We start from the raw sequence: 12,500 nt of genomic DNA, 5'->3' as shown, positions 1-12,500 counted from the left end.
AAAAGGGGCATGATTAAACGGGACTTGAACTCGCACTGTGAGATTGCGCTTTACTCTGCTCTTACATTTGAGCAACCTGAAATAAATTTAGAATATAGGGATATTCATTTTATTCGCTTCCAGCAGGATACAAATTAAACTCAATATTAACCAGCTCTCATTAGAAATAGAACGAAAGCTGCGGGTGACAAACGTGAGGCTAAACAAGGGCATAACTGAAATAGCCTCATGTTCGTCACCGCAGTTTGCATTCTATTTCTAATCAAGCTTCGTTAGCCAAAGACAAAAAGTACTTACAATCTGTCAGCTGGCTTGATACTTAAGTTAGTAGAGCAAGTGCCGTGCAACCTCACGTATAGAATCTTTAACAGTAAAACAAGCAAATATACTACTTTTTTGACCCCTTTATATCCGCCACTCCTCGTATTCTGCGCATGTGTACATGTATGTGACAACCATGTGACACAACGACAGTGCAGGTCAGCACAGTCATAGGATCGAATCGCTTTCAAGCCCCCTTGGATTTTTCAGGCTTCAGCACTTTCAAATGTTTAAGTTGCTTAGCTAACTGCGATGATGTTTCTAACTTTCATTGCATGAGCAATCTAGCCGTCGTTAATTCACTCAAACAGGGTTCTTCCGCGACCCGAATCGCGTCGCGCGCAACGCGCCTTGGTAAATTACTTTTGAGCGGTACTGTAACGAAAAGGCTTGAGGCCCAACTTATGAAAATCTTAATTCCTCAAAGGAAGCACACCGTCTAACCTAATAATAACAATAGTTTAATAGTTTAATACTTATAGTGCGCAAGTTACATGTAAATATGAACAATTGCTGCTAAGCCAAAAATTAAACAAAAAATCAAACCAGAAGAGCAGGGGGTTTTCTCCTCTCTTTTCTAATCACACGGGTTAAGGCATATCAGGGTCCTGAGAAGGACTGTTTTTGGTGACACCGACTGACGTTTTGACAACCTGAGCGAAAGTAATCCTCAGAGTCAAGGCTCTGAAAAGTCAGCCAATGTCATCATCAACAACAGCCTCTTTCTCGGGACTACTGTCACCTGAACGATATCGCTTCATCAAGTTTTAAACAGTCTTCAATAATCATGATACAATCCAAACAAGGTTTAGGTTGTCGCATGCGAATGCTTATTTCATTGATGCGACCAAATGGCCAGGTTTTAAGTCATTTTCCGTTGAGGAACTGACACGCTGGAACGTAATAATAATGTAAGTGAAACACACATTGTACTAAATATTGGTCATTACCTTCTTTATAGCTTCCAGATCTTCCATTTTCAGAATTGCAATAATTTTGTCAGCAGAAGATGACTTCTTCCAGCAAAACTTCTCAGAATGCACTCGACGCAATCCTAAACAAAGTTTTTCTTCCTGTAAAGTAGATATACAAAGTCACGTAATGCTGTTAGCAGACCGGTTGATTGACAGGAAAACTGGGCCACTAACGTTAACTTACTACAATAGGACAAAATGCTAAATTGACAACAATTGCCGAATATCAGTTTGACAGAAAAACGTCGCTCGGACATAAGGGGGTACTGACATGCCACCTTCTTATCCATGAATTTGATTTCGCCATCATTAAAATTTTCTCCGTCTTCTAACCAGTAATGGAATGTTCTTTCTAAAATGATCACAAAGACAGGCATACTTGCTTTCTTCCATTCCAGTCAGTTGGACGACTATTTCTGATGAGACGCCATATAAGATTATTGAAAAGAATGAAAAAAAAAAACTCACTTAAATGAAGCAAAATCACGAAGCACGAAACCGGCTGTTTAATTAGGAATTAAGACCACAAATTTTAAGAAATTCAACTGGGCCCCGCTTCTTCAGTACGGTCCCGAAAAATTGCCAGATGCCGAAAGATATCCGTGAAACTTTAAAACTGCTATCCTTTGTTTTAATCCAGTGCCTTGTAAGCCATGATATCCACTCTTTTTGAAAAACTTCCCATGTAACATGTTTTCCAGATAAGAGCAAAGTTAACACGCCTTTAATCCACGTGTGCCTTTTGAATATACAAGGTTATGGATCCCGAAATATCCAGGGAAAATTTGGAGCTTTCCACAAAAGCAAATGTAATTTATTTATGGATGACTTGACCAACTTTCTCGTTCTTTCTTTTACTCTGGTAGCAAATCTTTTCATTCGAAGAATACCTGAATAAATCTTGATCTGTTTTTAGATGAAGCTCTTGAAAGGTATAAGAAAAGTTGCTGGCGGGGATGGTTTTGTCCATGGAATTCTGTTGGCTGGACGCAGCTGAATACGTCTAGCAAGTACGTGTGGTCCTTACTGCATGGTTCCACACACGTTTTTTGCTTTCTCGGGGGGACTTCGTCTGACATCATGGCAAGAACTGCATGAAAGAAAACCGTGTTGGGAATATTAGTTGCATGCGACTTGAAGTCATGCTACATTGAGATCATTATAGGCAACAAGGAAGTTACTGGCTGTGATATTCGTCCTAGGTGATCTTCGTCTTAATCATAATCCGACAGGTCTGTTTAAAGGGTTTTGAAAAAGATGAGAATACTCCGCAAACATTAATAAAGACTGGAGCAAAAAGAACAGAAGATTTCTGATTAATTATATGCTGGAAACAGATGATGAATAGTTTTGAAGACCCAAAGTCAAACTGCTTGAACATATTCAGGATAATATCAGGATCATGGGAACCCAAGCAGGTCAATGAAGGAAACAAAGCAAGAAGACCAACACGCTGGCACCGATTGGGAACAATATTTTCTCAGCAAAGGCCCCGTATCGCGACGGATCTAATAAGCAAGATTTGTATTATAGACAGGCAACAATTATTCGACTGGAAAGCCTCTATGACACTATTTAGACGAAAACACACAGATCATATAGACTCCAGCATGAGCCTGTTACGGTCTTCTACCATCTCACTGGGAGGTGACACATGGCTCAAGACAAAGGGCTTGGGATGTCAATGGCTATCAGGGGCCAGATCATGAGTCAACGTGCTAAACACAGCCAAGGATGATCTCGGCTTGTCAAACTTGTACTGAAAAACAGAAGACTCGCCACAAACTTTATTTAAAGTTATTTTATGCTTGTACTAATTGCACCCCAAATAAAAAATTCAAAACTGCTCATGTATTTACCGTGATATGCAGTGTGGATTGTGTCGATGCATTATCAGTTCAGTCTCGTGACGAGGACGCGCGCAAGAAGCAGCAAGAATTCATGGCCGCCTCACTAACAATTACTTACTTGCATGTTAATATAATACCCTGGTGACTTTAGGATTTTAAAGCAGATTATCAGTTTAATTTGTGTTTCGCCCTTCATAAAACGTTCTATTTTGTGGACATTGAATTTAAATCGAGAGACAAGACTGATCACCGTCTGAGTGTTCAAGGAATGCCTTTTGCCCGTCAAGTCGCCTAGAAATGTTTCTAAATCACGTAAATAACTGGACGATAGCCACTACTATAGAAATATCAAAAATATCGGCCAGGGTGGGTGTACTGAAAGTTTCAAATTGAGCTCATCCGATTTTGAGAATTTTAAATTGAAAACATCGCTCGTACCCGCTGACTTCTGCCTGCAATGCGGCTTCCCCAAACCTGTGGCATGCGATGCGTTCCATGTAATTGAGGTTCAAAGCTAACGATCGCTGACAAACTGAGAGACATCACAAAACCCGAATACACAAGAGCACTATGGGTGACGCGTGACATGTAAGAAAACTTACTCAATGACATTCATTTTCGAACCGAAAATAGAGTTTTTTATAAACAATGGTGGCTTATTCTGGGTTGAAAATTTAGTCTCTCCTAGGAAAAACTCAGTAGGGCTACTCAATTTAACCTTCCATGGAAAATATATCAGATTTATTCATATGTTTCAGAGAGTTTGGGTTTGGGTTACACAAAAAATACACGAAGGCACAGAAGTCTTCGGCAACATTTTTAGGTTATCAATGCTGATAATGCTCACCTGTAGACGTCAACAACTCCGCAAGGCATTCGTCGTAGAAAATAAAGGAATATAATACTTTTCAAAATTAACTTTTGAACCTTCCCAGTGAGAGTATGTCTGACACTGTCGATCGAGAGTCGACTGCTAATCGATCGCTTATGCACGTTTGCGCATAGGTTGCGCTGTGTTCGATTCCTGTACAGCAACTTAACCCTAATCTTCTACGTTCCTTTAGTGGTGACAACATTAAATTATCTGCAAATTTAAAAGCAAAGCTCCGAAAGGTTATATAGGCTAATGGACGAGAATCGTAAAATTGTCTCTTCCGCAAACGACCTTGGCGTGACTGACTCGAACCTTAAGCGGACTGCACACCTTGCTCAAATGGTTGCAAAATCTAATAGCATGCTGGGATTTCTAAAAGCAAACTGCTCGGGTGACCTCAAGAAGGATACCCTCAAGCTGCGTTATATTTCCCTTATGTGCTCAACCTGTGCTACGCTTCACAACTTTGGGCGCCGCAATCTCCCACATTGATACTGGAAGTAGAAAATATCCAAAGGAGAGCTACACTTTTTATTTGCATGAACTCTGAACTCTCATACAAGGACTGACTTTTGAACCTTAACCTCCTATCTGTTAACTACAGGCTGGAATATCTTGATTTATTATTTTTCTATACGTGTATTTATGGACTTATTGACATTAATCTAGATAACCTTGTTCAATGTTGTAGTGGGCGTTCCCGTCGGGGATCTTCTGGGCTTTTTCTCAATAACAAATCCGCTAATACATCTCTTTTTCGCAACTCTTTCTTCAGCCGAATAACTAATCTGTGGAATGAATTAATTGCCTATCGCTATAGGATCGGAGGTTGAGTTAGTACCTTTAAAGAAAAAGTTGAAATCGTTTTTCTAGAAGAGACTAAGTTCAGTTTTCAATCAAGGTGACATTAGTCTGTCCAAAGTGCCGCCGCGCCCATACTGTTATACGTTGTTCTTGTTAACTTTCTTTGTTCTGAATACTTCTTTCTTTTGGTTTTCCTTTTATTAGTGGGGTTCCAGGGAATGGGTATCAATTCTTTTTAAGGGGTTGGTTAGGTGGTGGGTATACCTAGCATGGGACTAGTGCTCTATAGTATGCCCACCAGCCTCAGGGAGAATTTTGTAAATGAAATAAAATAAAAATAAATAAATGCCGAGCTACACTGAATATTCACTATATATGTAGCAAGAGTTTTTTCTTTCCTGTGTCGCTACTGACTTAATAAAGTAGAATGTTAAAAAACACGAAGATATAAACCTTGCTGCAATTCTCTGTGGTCCTCAGAAGCTGAAACCTTAACTGACTAGGCCTTCCAAAATAGTCGAGAACACCTGATCAATTCCTCCACAGTTTTGGCCTTTGCTCGAGACGATCTTTATATACCGGTACCATGACCTTCCTGCAAAATTTATCCCGTTGGGAATCCCCTAATCGACTTGAGCTAAGAAGCTAAATTTGTTAGTCGAGGTTATAGATGGTTTTCACGTGACGTCATCATTTTCTAAAATCCAAAACTAAAGAGCCACGAAAGTTTTTATCCTCATCAGGCATAAGAGGCGGTAAATTTGTATCCATTTGCAATTTTAAAGCTCAATAGCGTGCTTCGTTTGGAAACCAGAGCATTTTGAATTTCTGAGTTATAGCGGTGCGTGACACGAGGCGACGATCGAGTTTATTGAGAAATATATATTTATCTCATGGTTTTGAGCCTTTTTAGAATTTAAAGCATTAGGAAAAGTGCTTAGGTAAATAGCTGTCTGTTCAGTACAGATGATCACTCGCCTAGATAGCCAAAGTAAGTAACAGATGTTGACACTATTTTCTGGCCGCCATATTGGTGCACCACAGATGTGCACCAACATGGCGTTTTCATACTGGGCTCTGTAAATTTCTGCGAAAAATTTCGACGAATGTCTGAAGTTTGGGGAAAGGCACAGGCCTAAAACTTGGAGAAGTGTCTTCTTCATTTATCATCTACAACATCACGAATTCTTGACTTTTTCCACTGAATGGTTTTCGATTTATTTTTTTATTGCGTGACAGTGAAAACGATCAAAAGGGTGTAAGTTCAAATTGCGTGAGCATATGACCAAGTTATTGTGCCAGATCACGCAAGGTGTTTTTCAAGGCAAAAGCATTTCGCGGCTCCCATGCTGAGCTAATTTTAAATGCGATGAAGAGGCAGCCGGCGGCCTAGCACAAATAAAACCTTCTCTTAAAAAATATATCTTGTTTATCAATTAACGAATTGCAGAATTCAAGCGAAGAAGACGAAAAGGAATCATACGAAGCTATAGGTTACTAGAAAGAAAGAGAACACTCAAAACATAGTACATACATTTTGAATGATTTTTGGATAGGGCTAATTGTTTTAAAAGCCTCTATACACATCTGAGACTCAGAACTTCAACATGATGACCCCTTGCTGCTTCTGCATGGGGTCTCCGATTTGCGTCGAGTGGGTTGATGTTGGATCTGCTCTCACAACTGTATTCTTCCTAATGGATCCGTACCAGCCAGCGAACTAAATTACTTAACAAATAAAAGCATTTGAGAGAATAATAGATTCAAAGTAAGAACGTCTTTTCTCTAATGACGTAAAAACATGTTTTTTAAACGACTGCCATTTAGGAGGCCTGCTCGTTCAATAGTTAACCATTGTATTTTACCAAAGGAGGGCCTTGTTTATGATTTACATCTATCAAAACATACTTGTCAGTAAATCAACAGATTTCTCATCGAAACTTACCTTCTGCTATTATCAAGATCCATCGAAAGTAAGATTTTTTGAGGGCACTACATTAGGGGATTCCCCAAGTCGTTTGTGGCTTGAATGATCTGCATAAATGCTTTCGAAAGCGTTTTCAGTTTCGGTTGGGAAAGACCCGGTTGACATCGGTAGATACTGCGTTATATTTCCTTAAACCGCAAATAAGCTAACTTATCTTATAATTCTTGGAAGAAAATATGTGGATGAAGGTTTCAAACATAGTGTGATCGTGCAAGTGTTACGTGACCCATCGCTAGCTACCGAGCACGTCACGGAAGTTTTCATAATTTTAGAGTTGTTATTCGAGGTCAAAGTGAAAATATTAATGAGTATAGGCGGATGTGCAACGCTGCAAAACTTCCGCTTGGGAAGAACCCCGAGATGTTGGCTTTCATTATTACTTAATAATATATAAAATACCAAATTGCGCTCCAAGGAAGTTTTAATTCATAACAATAAATATTAAACAATGAGTGTGGAAACCGAAAATCCGGCGTGAAATATAATATGAGGTAATTTTTGTTGACCTTATTAAGGTGTAAGCGGCTATGACCTGTGGATATAAATAAAGGCAACAAAACAAGTTCTGCACAGTACGCCAGAGCCTCGCAAGAAAATGGTACTGTCACTCTACGGAGTTAAAAAACCAACAAGTTTGACTATTGGTAAGCTTTTGATTTTGTCTGCAATGGCGTTTTCACAAAAGCAACCACTACGTTTAATCTTCTTGGGTAGGGTGTCCCAGCAACAGCAAACCGCTTTTTTCGCAGTGTCACCAAAAATGTTCTTGTTTAAGTACGTTTTCTCTTTGCACAGCATAAAATTTTATTGTGTCTGATTCACTGGCAACGACAACAACTAAATTTATAATTATACAATGCGGTTTAAACTTTAGGAAACAAGTTCAGTGGAATTGAACGTAACGCACTCCGTACGAGCACTTATGACATAATAATACACCAAATTTTCTGTGAACGGCACAATAATATTGAAGTCTGAGAACCAGATTAGAGTTAAAACTAGTTTACATGTTCTCACGTTTATTTTGCGTCTTAGTCACATCTTTTCGCAGAGTAAAAAGGAGAACTATTCAGGAAGGCTGATATTCTTCAGGAGAGTGTGTAACAGTCGGGTTTACCTGATATCCAAGTGATGGCATAATTATTCCCACATACAAGCACTGCAGATTTGTGCCTTTGTGGTAAAGATCAAACCTTTCAATCGGTTAAATTTGGGACGGGGTATAGAAAAAAAATTGCTTCCAAGGAACGGTGGTTTATGAAAAACGGTTCCCTGAGACAGGTCTGTTGGCAAAGGCATGTTTGCCAGTTTTTATGCTTGCTATGTACACTTGTGTTTTTGTGTTGATCAAAACCTTAAAGAGGTTCGAGAGAACAGAATTTTCAGAGAAAGGTAATGATTTAATTAATATATGGAAAAGCCAGGCAAAGGACTAGGGAAACTCAATCCACAAAAGTTAGTTTACAGAATGTACCATATTTGTTTTGTTTCAGTTGACCAACAACAGGTCAACAACGACCGGGGCTCGAAAAACCTTCAAGTCAGCTGCTGTTACGACCTCAAGAAAGGACAAGACACTGTATCAATTGAGCACAGCTGTCTGGTGAACGCAGGTAACACATGGAATATCGATGTGAAATGTCGACCGAAACAAATGGTCGTCAAAGCACCATCTGGACAATCAGATCGCTGGAGAAGCCTAAAGGAGGTTTACCCTGATGCAAAAATAGAACACAAACATAATGACATCGAAGTAACCCTTCCAGTGCTACCGGAAGACATTGAAATCGCTGCCTTTGGACGTCCAGAAAAAAACGACAAGAAACGAATGCAAATAGCGGCTTTTGCAGAGCAGCCAAGGCAAGGACAAAACTGGAAGATTTTGATCTATCTGGTAGATGATACGACAACAGCATATAAGGTACTTCTGCATTCCCTCATATTATTTCTTTACGGCTTCACTCCAATTTGTGTGGCGGAAGTGTTTCCGGCATCCTTATCCCATTGGGTTGATCGGATTACCTTAGGGCCGGCTTCTTCGGCAACCAAAGCTTATGATATAGGGTTTTTCTATGTCTTTAGGTACTACAGTGCACTTGCTTTTGAGATTGACCGTAAATGAATGTAGTCACCATGTACTGTGGCTGTAGGCATTCTACGCTGGACCTTTACGGGGGGTTTGGAAGAAGGCAATTATATAAGTTGAAGGCCAGTAATTGGTACCGATCACAGGGCACTACTTTATCTGCAACTATAATTCTAGAAATGTATTGCATTTTTCAAATAGTCAGCCTTGAGTCAGTACAGCCGCATCTGTTTTGTATCAGTTTTGATGATCCACGATTCTGAATCGATACATTTCGAACGTTGCAATAATTAGCAGGTGTGCCAGAAAGAAGAACAAAGACATCGTAAAGTTCTGGTTCCAGTGGCTGGGATCTTTGTGTCCAACAGTGATGAGGATATCAGAATTGAACTCGATGCATTAGAACACGGATGGAAGATCAAAGGAAGTAAAGTGAAGGTAAGCAAAAAGGTTTAAAGTTTTATATTAGCCTGATAATCACTTTCCGGCAACAAAAAATGAGGGTACCCGAGTTCGTTTTTGATATATAAACGTTTTAAGACAAAATATAGGATGCTTTTAGATGGTGTTTTTGTTGTCATGATAGCGTATTACGTCATATTAATGAGAACCTCACTTAAGCAATTATTGGTGTTTCATTTGGTGCAATAACATTGCCGTTATGTTAAAACTGAATTGATCCTGCTAAAATACATTTCCTCAAAATTGTCGAAACTGGCTGATGAGCCACGTTAACTTTTTCCGAATTTTCTACGATCGATTCCTAGAAAGAATCATTTCCCGCGCATAGTAGTCCGTTTTTCCGGCCTTGACACTGAAGTTCTCCCTGCGAAAAGGAATGATTAGTTGTGTAGACGATGAACAAGTTTAGCCTTAATTTTCCTATTTATATTCATGACTCGTACACAAGGATGGGTGTGCAGCTCGAACTGTGAGCCTGAGTGTTTAATGCCGTCCGAGTATCGTAACAAAGCTCAGATAAGAAACTAGTTACAAGGTAAACATAAAATAAGAACCACTCAGGCTAAAGCATGTGCAACCGCCTGATACGCAAACCCAAAAACCCAGAGGGAAAATAGGAACGTATTACCCAACCAAATGCAGGCGCACCAACCTCTGGGGGCTAGAGGTAATATAAGATTTCCAGACATACAAAGTGATCTAAAATAAAATTTGAAAGTTCGAGAGCTGAGATGAATACATTACATCCTGACAAACCTTATATATCTAAATAACAATAGACTAATTCAATGCCATAGCGGCACCCGTGCATTTCATGCCAACAGGAAAATATTTACATTCTTTGTCGCTATCACTTACAGTTCAGCTCCGCCGAATGTAAATACATTTACCCACAACACTCGTTATTTAGCAAGTACATAAAAAATGTTCCAGTCCCTAGCTCGTCGAAGCTTATGCACTCCAACTTGCTTTCATCTTAGCCTTCCTAAATTTTCCTTTTCGTCTGTTTACACGAACTAATTTCATCCTTGATAATTTTTCCTTGGAATTCTAGCTGTACCTTCTCAAGGAAAAATCTTGTCAATTTTACCCTTTTTACACGAGCAAGTTTTCCTTGTTAAGGGAAAGTTGTCAAGGACAACTTGCTGGTGTAAACGGGGCTAAACTGACCAATTTAGAGGCAGCCTTCCCAAAAAGTCTTGAGTTGTTGCTACATTTGCCGGTCATCATTAAGATACCAAAGTTAAAAAACATCAATTATTTCTTATCTGTTTAATTGCTTTCAGACCATCAAAGCAAGTGCTGCTTGGAATCCGCCAGAAAACGCCACAGATTTTCCCAGCTGCCATTTTGATATCATCCACGTGGACAAAACAAAGCAATCATTTTTCTGCGGAATCACAGCATCGCATGAAAACGACACTGCGAGATCAGAGATTGTGACCTATTTTAAACGAGTTAGTAGAGGACTTCTTAGCTTTCAATAAAAGCCAAGGGAGAAAATGCTATGAAGAGAATTTCATTTTAATGACGGCTGGATCTGAAATTTGATTCAATCCCTTTTACGAGACAAAAAAAGTGGTACAATATCCCACTGAACTTTTTAGACACTTCCTCTGTTTGAATCGTCCTTCAACAAAGGAAAAGGATGCAAGTTGAAGTTAAACTGAGTAAGTGGCAGTGGGTAGCCTATACTGCCACTGATCTGCGGTTCAAAGTTCATTGTCAAACGGAGCTTCCGCAACACGAATTCTCTCTTTAAACAGGAAAGAAGGTGTCGAAAAGGCTTTACACTCAGTTGAAATCAAAACCATAACCGAACGGTAGAATTTCTTCCCCCATAACATCTCCTGCAGGGGATTTAGACTACTGTTTGTTAATTAAGAGTGCACAGTTCATTCCCAGTGAACAGATATGAAGTTGCGTGAGTTCTTGCGATACATTTCAAGAAACCATCATGCAACCAACTCATAACAATGTAGAATTCAGTTACATGATAACGTTGTTGCTTTCAGGAGAGAGGTCAAGAAATCATTCAAACTTCGAAGAACTTACCAAAAGCCAGTAAATACCAGTGTCTTCAATCGAAAGGTAAAAAAATCAAAGAATCTGAAATTGTTTACAGAGTTTACATTGACACTAATAGTCCTGAAACCCGGTCGATGGGTCAACGTGTCCAAATCCGCCGCCGGCCTTTTGGGTTAGAAGCAACTGTTTTAAAATTAGTATTTATCTCTATTTTTTACAGATGCCGGTGAATCGCTATCAATTTTCTGGTTGTGGTTATTTTTTCTTCGATCTTTGGTCGTCCAAGGCTTGCACTCAAGAGGTAATGGCAGTAAGTCACCGCGAACATTCATCGTAATTTCCGTGCTCCTTCTTCTGTCAGACGACCGGGCCTAGCTTATCAGACTGGGCTGAAATTTCAGGCCAGTTCTGAAAGAAATCCTCTTGAAATGAATGTGGCGATTACATCCTAGCCCGGTTTCTAAAACTGGGCTGAAATGTCATCAGTCGATTACATACAATTATTGCGGATTTTTCGCCCCGGCTGAAATTCATGATATAAACGCGACAAAATTTCAGCACGGCCGGTGAGCAGGGCAAAATTTCAGCCCGGGCTGAGACTGGCCATGTAATCAGGACCTAAATTCTCAACGAATGCTGTTACGATACAGTCGAAAGGCATCATTATCATATGAGAGCGTGAACCCTTTTGTTTTTATTTCTCTTTTCTTTTTCAGTTTTGATAACATCGGTTTAATTGTTTGTGGTCTTTACAGAGTATTTCAGAGATCACTGCTTGGTCCTCTAGTTGCTTTGCGATCGTTTGCTGAGTAAATTAACAGTAATACTAGGAGTAATCAAAGATTAATAAGTGCGTTCGAAGTTCAATGAATTTAGCTAAAATCATACAAAAAACATAGGAGGAAATTAGTTGAGACATTAAATGAGAAAGACGAAGTATTTAAACAGCAACCATTCATCCGTGCCAGAGGCAGCACAAAGATATTGTAAATATGCAACAATCTGATGATGATTATGTAGATTTATTGAATATGGTACAAAGGCACACTCGTTGCAGTACAAATTATTGTCTTAGAAAAAAAACAGAATGAATCAGATCTCAGGTGTAGGTTAC

The 12,500-nt window shown here is 39.4% G+C and overlaps 2 protein-coding genes across 5 annotated transcripts in view; one reads left to right on the top strand and one right to left on the bottom strand.

Moving 5' to 3' along the window:
• The window catches only part of LOC138050557 (uncharacterized), an 11,270-nt gene extending 4,378 nt beyond the window's left edge, over positions 1-6,892 (bottom strand). The window contains exons 1-4 of one of the 3 annotated variants that reach the window (XM_068896879.1): positions 6,769-6,826; positions 6,358-6,551; positions 2,186-2,385; positions 1,272-1,394 (exon numbers count right to left, since the gene is read on the bottom strand). In XM_068896879.1, the coding sequence (XP_068752980.1) occupies positions 1,272-1,394; positions 2,186-2,377 (315 nt within the window). In that variant the 5' untranslated portion in view covers positions 2,378-2,385; positions 6,358-6,551; positions 6,769-6,826. Of the gene's footprint in view, positions 1-1,271; positions 1,395-2,185; positions 2,386-5,276; positions 5,369-6,357; positions 6,552-6,768 lie in introns of those variants that run through there. The other 2 variants (XM_068896880.1, XM_068896881.1) reach the window with 2 other exon arrangements.
• Positions 6,893-7,301: 409 nt separating this feature from the next.
• The window catches only part of LOC138052243 (uncharacterized), a 6,375-nt gene continuing 1,176 nt past the window's right edge, over positions 7,302-12,500 (top strand). Inside the window, exons 1-6 of one of the 2 annotated variants that reach the window (XM_068898633.1) lie at positions 7,302-7,454; positions 8,304-8,731; positions 9,194-9,334; positions 10,645-10,815; positions 11,374-11,449; positions 11,607-11,687. In XM_068898633.1, coding sequence (XP_068754734.1) covers positions 7,406-7,454; positions 8,304-8,731; positions 9,194-9,334; positions 10,645-10,815; positions 11,374-11,449; positions 11,607-11,687 — 946 coding nt within the window. In that variant the 5' untranslated portion in view covers positions 7,302-7,405. Of the gene's footprint in view, positions 7,455-8,303; positions 8,732-9,190; positions 9,335-10,644; positions 10,816-11,373; positions 11,450-11,606; positions 11,688-12,500 lie in introns of both variants that reach the window. The other variant, XM_068898632.1, reaches the window with a different exon arrangement.

The sequence above is a fragment of the Montipora capricornis genome, chromosome 6 (genome assembly GCF_036669925.1).
Source record: "Montipora capricornis isolate CH-2021 chromosome 6, ASM3666992v2, whole genome shotgun sequence".
In the NCBI taxonomy this organism is placed as follows: Eukaryota; Metazoa; Cnidaria; class Anthozoa; order Scleractinia; family Acroporidae; genus Montipora; species Montipora capricornis.
Note: the sequence above shows the minus strand (reverse complement) of the source record. Positions and strands in the feature narration are given on the sequence as shown.